General features: G+C 48.0%; 1 protein-coding gene and 1 long non-coding RNA gene across 6 annotated transcripts in view; one reads left to right on the top strand and one right to left on the bottom strand.

Moving 5' to 3' along the window:
* ABTB3 (ankyrin repeat and BTB domain containing 3) overlaps nt 1-12,284 on the top strand; it is a 160,965-nt gene that overhangs the window by 103,566 nt on the left and 45,115 nt on the right. For all 5 annotated transcript variants that reach the window (XM_068664781.1, XM_068664749.1, XM_068664765.1 and 2 more), the window contains exon 4: nt 9,900-10,052. In XM_068664781.1, coding sequence (XP_068520882.1) covers nt 9,900-10,052 — 153 coding nt within the window. The remainder of the gene's footprint in view (nt 1-9,899; nt 10,053-12,284) is intronic.
* Nucleotides 1,663-9,978, bottom strand: LOC137846702 (uncharacterized). Its single transcript, XR_011090607.1, has 2 exons — nt 9,846-9,978; nt 1,663-3,056 (listed from the first exon to the last, which is right to left on the bottom strand). It is a non-coding gene; the product is annotated as an uncharacterized lncRNA (long non-coding RNA).

Below are 12,284 nucleotides of genomic sequence, written 5' to 3' on the forward strand. Positions count from 1 at the left end.
GCCAGCAAGGCATCCTGCTGGGGACATGGCCAGATCTGGCTCTGCTGCTTTCATCCACCCTTTTGTGACAACCAGGGCAGGGGAGGCAATTGTGCGGCTTCATCCTGACTCAAGGTCTTCTGTAAGGTGAGGAGGAGGAGGAGATGCTGCTGAAACCAGTGACGGGGTGACCAAATGCCTACGGGCACGCAGGGTGCCTGGCACAGGGTAGCTGATCCCCTCGCTCAGAGGGCAACAGTCGCTTAGCATCGAGGCACAGCAGAGGGCAACCAGGACAGCTTTCCAGCCAAGCAAATAAAGTCATCTTGTCAAAAACCCAGCAGCCTCTCTAGTAATGTGAGCCAAGCTCTGCCTCTGCTTGTGGCCTGAGGCATGTCGTGCTATTTCCCTGCCCAAAACCAGCGATCACCGCTAAGGAGATGAGAGGAGTGACCAGTGCTTGGAAAGCAACGGAGATTTATTTTCAGGATGTGTATCATGGTGGTGCATATGCAAGCTTTTTTCTGAAGCTGAACTCCACATTTATATCCTGATGTATATATTATATATCGTGCCGTATTTGTGAGCCAAACGCTGATTTGCACACATGCCCTGACAGCCACATGTACGGGGCTTGGTTATTGTTTCACTGTGGGGTTTGCATCTTAAAAGCAGCATTTGAGTATGTCATCATCTGTATAATTGTGAGCGGTATATAATATGATATCTTCACTGAAATATTTTTATACTGGCTCATAGAAAATCATGCAAGATGAAACTCTGGCATTAATGATGTTACTGGGAACTTTGCCATCTTCCTTCGGATGGCATTTTGTTTCTTTCCCGGTTTGGGTCACTCAGTGAGTATGGTTTTTCTTTTTGCTCTGTTTTTTCTCAAGTATGAAAAAAAAAAAAGGAGGCAGGAAAGTTACAAAACTCCAGGATTTTCATGTCTTCAAAATTATTTTTTCATGTCTTTAAAATTATTTGTAATTTCGTGATTTGCTAGCCAACCTTTCCATAGTAGAAGGACTAACTCGTGAACAAGAGTGTTTGTGGTTAGTACTGCGCTAAAAGTGGGGACTGAAATTAGAAAATATCCTCACCTGATTTGTAGTCCTCATCTGTGGGAGTAATGCCGTTGGGACCAGTGGGATTAGAAAAGTGAATAAAAATGAGGCTCTGGTTTTGTAAGATTTCTAAAGACTTCCCCGTGGAAAGAAAAAAGGGCAAGAATATTTGAAAAATCTCTTCTAGCATTTGCTTTACTAGGTTTTCCTTTTCCTGAGGTAGTCTTAATATATCTTGTCTTTGTGAGAGCCATTGAAATACTGATTATATAAAGCCAGATGCAATTTTTCTTCTGCGCTTTATTACGAATATTCAGTTTGGCAAGATGCCTCGCTTTGGAAGGCCGGTTTAACAACTGTGCTGTGTGGTTTAGGGCCAAAGTAAGTACTCGGTGTTATTGCCAAGACTTTGTGGTCAGCTTTGGAAGGAACAGATACTCCTTCTATTGCCTAATCAAACATGCGGTAGTACTTAGCGCTGGAAAACACAAGTGGAAGTGATGCAGGTTTAAACACGTGCCTAGATGTTTCCACTGGCTGTGCTCTGCAGCATGCCTCCCCAGCTGGATGCGAGCGTCCTGTGCTGCCCAGGAAGGAGCCTGGTTCAGCTGACTTCTATTTAGTGCTCCGAGAAGCCTCCCTTTCGTATTTTCTGTCAAAGATTATCGGTGCTGTTCCCTACATGCAGCCATGCTTTATGGTCCGTGACAGATTTCTGGTGTTTTCGGTTTTCGGGATGGGTTTTTATGCCTTATGAGGGAGCGGGTTTGTTAAACATGACACTTTTATATGCAGAATATTTGCAAGCTTTATGCCTTCTCTCTGTTCCCTATTCCCTCTCATCTTCTCGGGCTGTGACAATGACTTTTATGTTGGAAAAGCACAGACAGAAGGAAGGCAGACTAGGCAATTTCCCCCTTCCCTGGCCTCTCTGGGTCCCTGCTGGTGCTGAGAAGCCAGAAACCGAGTGGATCTGGCCATAGACAGGATTTCCATGGAACAGGGGCTGTCCTTGGCTCACGTAAGGACAACTTGGCTACCGTTTTGGCCTCCTCTTCTGACCGTGCATGCCCAGGCTGCAGAGGGTTGCGGAGTGTGACCAGAGAGCTCCCCCAGTGCTTGCAGGTCTCGGTGGCCCCACAGGAGCTGCTCCTGTCCTTCCCACCCATCTCCAGTCCACCTGGACTTGGGCTCTGAAGCAAAGTTGAGTTAGGGAGCTGCAAAGGCTCTGCGTGTGCTTCTGCAGCAGCTGGGTGAGGGAAGCTGGAGCTTAATCCCTACAGCTGGTGCAGTGGTAGGGCCTGCCTGGCTTAGCGCTTCCTAGCACAAAAAATGCGTACCTCCTGCAAAGTTTCCTGGGATACATAAAAGGGGACGTTTACCTTTGAATAAATCCAGCCCTCACTTCTAGGGAGAATTTTCTAGGGAGCATTTCTCAGCGTTTGCTCTTCACGGAGGTAGAGAAATAAGAATGAGGTGTATTTATAACAGTGGTTATCCGTGCATAAAATAAAAGGGGGAAATGGTTGTGCCGTGAAGCTGGGGGAAGGGGGGGATGGCTGCTTTCAAGGAGGGAGATGGAAAGTGGCCAGGATTTCTCAGCAGATCTGGAAAAGATTCCCCGCTTCCTCAACTCCAGTAAACCCAACCAGAAGACAGATGTGTGACATCCCCCGCCCCCTCCAAATTCACGTGCTTTTTTCAATCTGATCAGTTTTCAATAAACTCCCTGCCTTTTTGGCTGTGCTGCTGGCACCAGCACAAGCCAGTCCTGCTGGGACGGGTTATCTGATGGCCCCAGGTACCATGTAGATGGCTCTTTTGGCAGGCGTGGAGGTACAGGAGAGGATTTGGACCTGTTCATGGGGTCCGCTGTCTCTAACTCATCCAGCTGGGATGCAAAGGAGACGTTTGTCATGTGCCAGGTGCTGTCTGTGAAGTCAGTGCTCCTCTGGTACCTCCACCTGCGGGGGGCTGCAGATTAGGTTTGTTCATTCTTCTGCTCTTCTGGGAATTAAAAAAAAAAAAAAAAAGAAGGAGAGAATTGTCAATTAGACCTCTGCTGCCAAGATTTCTTTCTAGCTTGCTGCTTCTGGTTTAATAAAAGGATCTGTCCCGTGGCTGTGTTTTGCTTCTCAGCCTCTATAACACTTCCAACATTTTTGCAAGTAATTTCTTAAGCACCGGAAAACACAGAAATCTGCAGTTGCAGATTTGTGCAGCGCTTTTCTCCTTAAGTGGTTCCTTACCCACTTTTACCCACAGCTGTATTGACAAAGCCCTCATTACTTCCTAACTCTCCATGTTCCCCATTAACAGCTCCTTGAGAAGCGGTGGCTCAGCAGCGCAGCCCGGCCAGCGCCACCCATTAATTCTGCTCACGCGGCAGCGAAGCTCCTTCCCCAGCGTTTCCTCTGCCTTGGATGAGCACTAACTCCCTCTGCCACCTCTGCCTTTGTCTTTTCCCCTCGAGTCTTCATTGAGCTGATGGATACCTGTCTGGTTTTAACCCTCTTTCCACTTGCCTTCACCACTTTTTCCCCAAACGCCAAGCAATCCCTTACGAAACACCCAGGGGCTGCTGCTTGCTTTTCATTTTTCTGCCTGCCTTGCACGTGCACGCACACAGATACAAACTTGGCTGCATGTACACGCTTGAAAATTGTAGCCTGTAGTTCGCTGTGACCAGCAGCAGGGGTTTAGGTTGTCGGCTGAGTTCTGTTTCATGCCTTGGGTAGTTATGAGCGTACCTGGCTAATTAACATGATGCGATCTCCTTAATTGGGGGAGTGGTCTGCTGCTATAATATAAGCTGAGCTGATATAAAGCACCTTAAGAAGGGGTGCAGCTGTGTCTGTAGCACAGGTTAGAGCCACAGAACCATGTCAGTGAGGGTGCATCTGGGGAAACGTAGCCCTGGGGTGACCTGTTGGGCGCTATGAGCTCTGTGGGCAGGCCACTTGCCAGCAAAGGCCAGCAGAAAGTGGAGCGAGCGATGAGGAAGGCTGCTGAGTAACAGGTAAAGTGCAAGCACTGCATCTCTCCCCGAAAACTGGGAATGTGGAAGTCCTGGTATGAAACCTGCTCACCCTGCAGTCTGTACGTGCAGAAGGCATTGCACGTGCTTGATGTGCCAGTGTGGCATAACCCTATATAACCCCATCAGGTTTTATCCACTATTTAGTAGAAAACTTCAGCTGTAAAACTGTGCCCTCACTGCAATTGAGTTAACACCATGGTTGATTTCTTTTGGAGCCACTGAAAAGGAATCCCAAATTCATCCTTAAGTAAATCCCTTAGCTTTGCATCTGAAACACCAAACTTCCCACTCTTTAAAATCCCTTCAGCAGCCGCCTGCAGCTCGCTGGATTGCACATGTTGCATGGAGCAGCTCAGGCAGTGTTTGTAGCTCTGCTGTCAGACACGACACCCTCGCTGGGCTGGGGCTGCTTTCTAAATCTCATTTATCAGCCTAGACCCGAGCTGTCCATGCGATCGCTGTGGGATTTCTTAAACAGAGAAAGTTGTTTGCAGCGTCGGGGGAACGGCGCGGTGCCCAGGCCGCTCGGCACCGCGCTCCCCTCAGCGCTCCTCGGGCTGGCTTCCTTCCAGGGCTGCATGTCGCAGCCAGGCATGTCACATCTGATGTCAGGACTGCCTGGGAAATGTCTCTGACTCGGTTGTGTTTCAAGTCTCGCCCCTTAATGCAGAGGAGGCAGCGGGGACTGCGTGTTTAGGCCCTGGCTGTGACTTGCAGATGTCCTCCTGCAGGCCCCGAGCGCTGAGGTATCCTCCCTCTGCCTGAGCAGGTCCCTCTCAGGCTTGTGTGAGAGCAAGGATCGATCCTTCAGCCTGAATGTAATGCAGATGAGTTGCATTGCCACTTTTTTAGGGGCTTCATGAGGCACAGGGGGGCTGCCCAGCGTGGGACAGTTGCGTGCCAGAGCCAGGCCCCTCTGCAGGACCTCCTGAATGCAACGGGAGCTGTTTGCTCTCGAGGAAGACAAGTAGCTGATGGCTTAAATAATAAAACACACGTTTTGCAGCCCAGAAAGCCGTCTGAAATGTGTGCTAAACACTGGAGAAAATGTGCTTTTCTGTGCTCCAATAACACTAAGAAATGGACTCACATTTCATATATAGTTTTATCATGCTTTCTAAACAAAGATTGTCAGAGCTGAGAGTGCTTTTCAATTCGTAGATTGGGATTTTCTTTTAACAACACCCGTGAACGCATAAAGCCAAACAAATGAAAAGATCTCTTCATAATTTTGAAGTTGCTGACTCATATCTGCAAGCAGAAACATCTCCCTACCTTTGTGTGGATAGGCATTTTCTCGTCAAGGGTACGGCCTTCTGCTTCTCAGAAGTACCGCTCACCCTCATGGACTCTTATGCAGTTTTAAACACCCGTGCTTCCTAAACACCTAGCATCCTCCTCACCAGCTAAAGGATCCTGCAAACAGAAATCATCCTCAGCCTCCCTGCAGACCCACACAGAGATACTGGAGCAGCATATTGTATTTTACAGCGGGCGCTTCTCCTGCTCTTCCTTCCTTCAGTATCTCATGTTTGTGTGCAGGCAGGCTGCTGCTGTCCCCGTTTGAAGGGATGCCGCCTGGTTGTTGCCTGCGGATATCTGCAAGGCAAAGGAGCTTGCAAGTCCCCCCGCTGTCCCGAAATAGTCGTGAGGGAAGCGTGGGGCGCTGGGCTGCAGGGAGAGATGCTGAGAGCGGGTGGGAGCCGATGGGGTCAGGGTTTGGCCTTCACAGCCAGAGCTGAGCGTGTGCTGTCGCCTCCCCAGTGCATCCCGCAGGCTTTAAGAGGAAGGTGTGGAAGTGGAAGGAGGCCTGGGGTGCTGCTTCTGTAAAAAGAAGTGTCTTGATGCAGCAAGAGCAACCCCGATAATTCCCTTTTTAGGTTAAGTCGGAGCCTGCTGAGGGCTCTGAGAAGAACTGGCTGTCCCCTTGCCAGAGACTGGAGGACAGTGCGTCGAAGGGTCCGGCCTCTTGGGGTCTTCTTCTTGTTCTCCTCCCCCATCCCTCTCTCTGCATCGCCATCTGGGACGTTTCTTCCCTTAGCTCAGGCAAACGTCAGAGCCTGTGCCGAATTCTGTTCTTTTTTTGGGACGTGACTGGAGCTCACACTTAGCTTCCTGGCTGTGAATCGAAGAAGCCCAGAGCGTGCATTTAGCGGTGAGGGCACGTGAGAGAGGGGCTGGAGGAGGAGGTCAGAACGCTTGAGGATCCCTGCCCCGACAGGGTGCTTTGTGGCACTCGAGTTGCTCCTGTCTTTGTGCTTCTCTTCTGGCAGAGTCCATCCAGCCCAGCGGGTTCATATTGCCCTCAGACTGATCTGATTAAGGTGCACACTTCCAAAAGGTATAAGGTGCCTATCTGCTGCTTGGCTGCTCTGAAACACAAAATACCAACCTCTCCTGGTTGTTGCCTGGCTTCGTGCAGCAGAGAGAAATCAGTTGTGTGTGCTAGTGATGTGATGCTTTCTCCTCATCATTTTTTCTTTTTTTTGCACGGTGACGTTTGGAAAGTGGTACATATCTTGCTGATGGCACGTTATCTTGTGGATTGCCACCTCCCTATAACTTTGTGTTCCTCTTTCTTCTTTGGTGCACAAATAGCATTAAAAAAAAAAAGACAAACACAAAACCCCTTCACATGGTGCATGGACTCTTGAAGGGTATTTTTAACCTATTGCACTCAACCCTATTTGGGTCTCTTCTCAAAATACGAACTCCCTGACATGCTCAGATATGCAGTAGCAGAGCTTTTTGCTGGAAAAAAGAATGTAATTCTGGAAAAAGGAATGTAATATATTCAGAGTGAATCACATGTCCTCGCGGACAGAGTGCAACTGGCCATTGGAGAAAGTCCCTCGGCTTCCACGGAATAGCAGTTCTCTTCCTTTTCAGGGTATGCTGCACCAAACAGTCCTGTTTATTTCTTTTTTCTTGTTGAAGTTTGACATTTTATAGCAAAGCTGGTACAATTCCCGTAAACGGTTTTATTTGCCCTGCTCTATACTGCAGCTGATCAGGATTTCTGCTGGGAAAGTTTCTGACCTGCAGAAGAGGGGAGAAGAAAGAGTGAGCCCCTGAGTCCCCTGTATTTTTGTAGGAAGGCTCTGTACAAGCATATCTGCAGTTCTGTGACCCAGACTGTGTTCACTCACGCAAACAGTAGCCTAGAATTTAGTTTCCCATTAATCGTTTCCAGTGCACCAAGGTTTGTGCGTAATTATATGCGTTTTTACACTTCCAGTGTGATTTGCAATTCTTTCCACCATGAGCTCGGTAAGTGATGAGAGCAGCTCCCACCGATCAGTTGTTCCCCTCACCCTCCGCTCTAATAGCCAGCGAGGCCAGCCCTGCTCTCGGATCGATGTTTGGGTGAAAAATGCACACTTTTTAACCCACAGAGAGTGCAAACAAGCAGCAGACCTGGCTGTGGGGAGCCGGGGCTGGCAGCCTGCCCTGCCGAGCACAGGTATGGGGGAACCCTTTGGCACCAGCCCCCCAAGGGGGCACACAGCAGCTTTCCCTTCCCTTTTGTCCCTCAGTGCTTCCCAGCTTAGTGTTTTGCACGCTTGTAGGCACAGAAGCACTCACTCTGCTTCCTCCGACCGTCACCGCGATTTAGCTGGGTTATGGAAATCTTTTCACGGCGGCTGCGGGAGAATTTGTTCTTTTCTTATCAGCCGGCTTCAACGGTGGCAGCAGGTGTGGAGAAGGTAAAAGCTGAGAAACAAACGCAGCCTGGTCTTGAGGTGATGGAAGCGCATTTAAATGGGATAATAATGGAAGTGTCAAGTCAGCAGAAGATGCCATATTTCAAAAGGAGGTTAGGCATTTACGTGCCTGTGCGATTTGGGAAGCCGGCGTCCCAGGGAAAGTTAGCGGCCTGAGGGCTTCTGCGTCCTTCAGTGCTTCTGAAACGTCTCATCCCCCCTTCAGAATACTAATGTCAGAGCTATGTAAAGGCAAATTTTCAAAAGATAAATAAATGGCAGAAAGAGCTATAAATAGGATGAGGATATTCCAGAGTCAACATCCTATTAAATCGTTTTTCTCAGGGTGGATTCTTTTTGGGTAAAATTATGTATTTAAAATATAAAGTATTTGCCTACTGGGCATCCAATCCAGACTTTTTTTTTTTTTTTTCCTCTGTGGGAAGGGACCACGGAAGGAAAGGCAAGGCAGGGAAAGCAATATTGAATAAGAAGAAGCAGGAGAAGGGAAGGCAGCAAAAGCAGGGGATGCTGCTGCACTAACAGTATTAGGGTGAGATACTGAGCTCATAAACGGAGGGAGGGGAAGGAGAGCCACGAAGGAAATGAAGCAAAAAGTATAAGGTTCAGAAGAAGAAGGTGGGAGCAGGTTAATTGCAGATGTTCCTCGAGGACAGCACTCATTTATATGCTTCATCTCTCTCTCTCATATTATAACAATCTCTGTTAATATCCCCTAGCCGGGGTACCCACTTTGCAGTTTGGAGGAAAGCAGTCTCGCTGTGTCTAAGGAGTTTTCAGCGTTCCTCTCTAAGCACAGGACTCCCAGCATAGTTTACAGGTTGCTCTTGAACAGAATTATTATTTTTTTTAATGATTTTACAATCTTTAGAATCTTGTACTATATTTATATAAAGAGGGATTTCTTTTACCCTTCCTCAACCCTTCCCCACCCAGACTTTATGTACAGCCACAGAGGATGCCCGTGGAGGAATACCCTTTGTGACAGCCACGCAGCCCAGCTGGGGATGGAAGGGCAGTTGTTGTTGCACCCTGTGTTGCTCTGTGGCTTTTGTCTACCGTGATCTCAGAGGCAGGGGCCTTCCAAAAGGGTCAGCTGCAGATGCTTTATGTATTTATTTTTTTAACTCTAAACTCAGACTTGAAACCAAGGCTCTCACTCATGGTTTGGTGCGTTTCTCTTGATCCCTAAATAATTTTTAGCATAGATGCGGGCAAACTGTGTGCTGTGTGCTTTGTGTAAGGCCTGGGCAGCTCCTGCTAAGCCATGGGGCTGTCCAGGTCCTGTGAAGTGAGGGACTGTGCCTCTGGCAGTGACCTTGCTCCAGAGGGGGCTGTGGCCAAGTCCCACTGTGCATTTTAGGGGGCACTTTTGTGTATTTTTGCTCAAGTGGCAAAACAGGTGGTACCTAAAGGTGTAGCAATCTCATACAGCCAGCGGTAGGCTGCAAAGTGAAAAAGTGAAATGAACCGGGCTGATTTCTGATGCTGCACATAGATAACCTCAACAACACAGTGGGATCATCTGCAGAGGTCCTGCTTTCAGCTCCAAGCACGAAGCGCACATTGCATCAATGGGAGCTCCTGGAGACAGCCTTGCGCATCACCTCTGCACTCCTGGCACCCCTGGGGTGTGGGGGTCCCCTCTCTCCGCCCTGGTTAGTCCTTGCAGAGCAGCAGGGAAGCACTCCCAGCCCCGGTGTGTGACCCAGAGCGGGACGTGGTCCTGTGCCGGGCTCCTGCCCTCTTTTTGGGATACGTGGTGTGAAGTGGGAGGTGGGGGGTGGGCTTGCTGGGGGGGCGCACCGACCTCACAGGAGCCCCATAGATGAGCGTGGCTCATAAATCTCACTCTTCAGATAATCCTGCTTTAGAGATAGGGCGAGACATCTTGATTTAGACCTGCGTGAAATTTGCTGAGCCAGTTGCTCTCCCATGGTTTCGTTTTGCATCTTCCCTTCTCTCTCCCTGTTTGTGCTCTCTGTACATTGCACACACACACACACAGACACACACACGTGCACCCTATACCTGTGATTTTGCTGCTGCTGTACCACAGCACTCATGTCTGTGTGCTTTTCCCAGGCCGTTCATTGTGCTGCCTCCCCTGATGGAGTGGATACGGGTTGCCGTGGCTCACGCGGGGCACCGTCGCAGCTTCTCGGTGGACAGTGATGACGTACGGCAGGCAGCGAGGCTCTTACTGCCCGGAGTTGACTGCGAACCTCGACAGTTGAAGTAAGTCCACACCACGATCTGGTGCTTTGTGCAGAATAATGTCTCTCTCTCTCCTAGTGACAGCGATTTAGCAGGCAGGCAGAGGGCTCTCTCTATTTCCCGGAGAGGTGCACGGATGCTCGGGCTCGTCGCTGCGTGCGTTGCGAAATCGGCTCTGGTATTTGCTCACATCCGTGGATAAGCCGGTGGTTGCATGGTAATGGGTGCCTGAATATCTCACAGCTGGATCGAGCCCATCATCTGCTCGCCTGCTTTTTTTCTCTCACTAGTAGGTTCGGCTTGGTAATGAGGGGCTGAAATCTTCTGCTAATTGTCTGCTTCGTAACGCTTCGCTCTAGAATACCGAGATCTAATTGGCAGGGCTGCAGAGATTTTCACTGCTTTGTTTTCAGCACTAATGGTGAAAGGGCACGTTTAAACTTATAGGTAATGCTACCTCTTGCAGTAAAATTGTATTTTTCATGCTAATGTCAGTTCAAATTAGTTGTAAATGTCAGCCTGGATAATTTGACTTTTTCGTGTATCAAGTGTGACCTTTTGGTTTTCTAATGAAGTCCTAAAGTATTTATTGCCAGGATATGCTTTTAGTGTCTGTTTTGCTTTATTATTATGTACATGTATAACAGCATGATCTAGGGCTGCGCTGGAATCAAGCTTATACTTGGTTTTGATTTTCATATGAAAAGGCGTTATGAATCTGCCAAAGTAGAAATTACTCACTGATACTACTTCACAAATTTGTATGTAAAAAACAATCTTCAGCAGTCTGCCTCTCACACGGCAGTAGGTGCATTTTTCCCTGCAACACAGAAAGCAGAGGAACGATCTACATGATTAGCTGTGACAACCTGCATCGGAGCAGCTGTGCTTTGTTGACTCTGGCCTTGACATGCTCTTTCAGCAGAGAGTATAGTACTTTACTTTGTGATCTGCATCAGATTTTTGTAGTCATGGCTATTGAATATTTAATTGAAGAAAGATGTTGAATTTTGAAAGCTAAATCTGGAGCGTTTCATATTTCAAATATTGACTGTAATTGCTTCCCTTCAGTGTGAACATCTTGACCCTCATTTCCAGAAGTGCAGCGCTCTGCATCCCTACTGAAATGTCAGGACTTATAGGTACTACGCATTTCCTGAGGACCTAGCACTTGGTCTTGAAAAGGCACAATTAATTAAATTTCTGTTTCAGTATTTAGGTAGGGTTGCAAATAAGGCAATAGTGCTTGTGCTCTAAATCTCCTGTCTTAAAAATGAAGGTATTGGTATTTGTGCATTTAAAAAGCATGATCTGCATCATTCTAGCAAGTTATATTTTGTCAGCATGTATGCACACGCACACGCATATAGATATATATAAAACATCATCCACTGGTTAGATGGTTTTCCAGAAGTTTCAAAATCCCTTAAAGTTGGGGACAGCTGTATTAAGCTAGAAGAAAAATTATTAATGCTGAGGAACAAATCAGCACTTAGTTTAAAGTTGCCATCAAGAATTCATTTCATAATGAATTGAAGTGGTGGCTGTTGTCCTGCTCGTCCCACAGGTGGGAATGAGCCTGAGGAGTGCAGCCCAGAATTAATCAGGTGGGAGGGAAAAATAAATCGTGCCAGAGACAAGCTCTGGATTTCACAAAGACCAGACTTCACAGCGTGCCCTTACTTGTCTGTAGGGGCCTGATTGACCCACTGATGTCCCAAAATGTGAATCTCAGGAATCTCAAAGCAGGGGTCTGCAAATGAGTGTCCATGTACCTGGTGGTTATGTCGAGGTCTGTGCGTGCTGCCAGCGTTGTTCAGGAGGTTCTTTGTGTAGCTGAGGCTCTGGTCCTGCGTGCCTGTACTCCTGAGATCAAAGGCAGGACTGTGCTTTTCTGAAGAATAACACGAAGCATCAGGATGTTAATTTGAAATCTTGCTGCTTGTAATTTTTTTATTTGAATTCCGTACAGACCCTGACCGTGTCTCACTGCCACTAAGCCGAGCTCCAGCCTTTCATGCCTCCCTGGGAGGGAGGAAGAGTTCCCAGCCACCAGCTCCCCAGCAAGCACCAATTCCATAAGTGCAAACACGGGGTGTGTGGGGGGGGGACCCAATAGCTTCACAGGGGATGGCTTCTCAAAGAAGCTGTGGGATGGATGGCAGCTGAAGGATTTTAAGTGCTGTGAGCTTGATGTATTTTTGTGGCTCGGATAAATATTTCTTAATAAGTAGAACCTTGAAACCAGTTCAA

The sequence above is a fragment of the Anas acuta genome, chromosome 1, assembly GCF_963932015.1.
Source record: "Anas acuta chromosome 1, bAnaAcu1.1, whole genome shotgun sequence".
Taxonomy (NCBI): domain Eukaryota; kingdom Metazoa; phylum Chordata; class Aves; order Anseriformes; family Anatidae; genus Anas; species Anas acuta.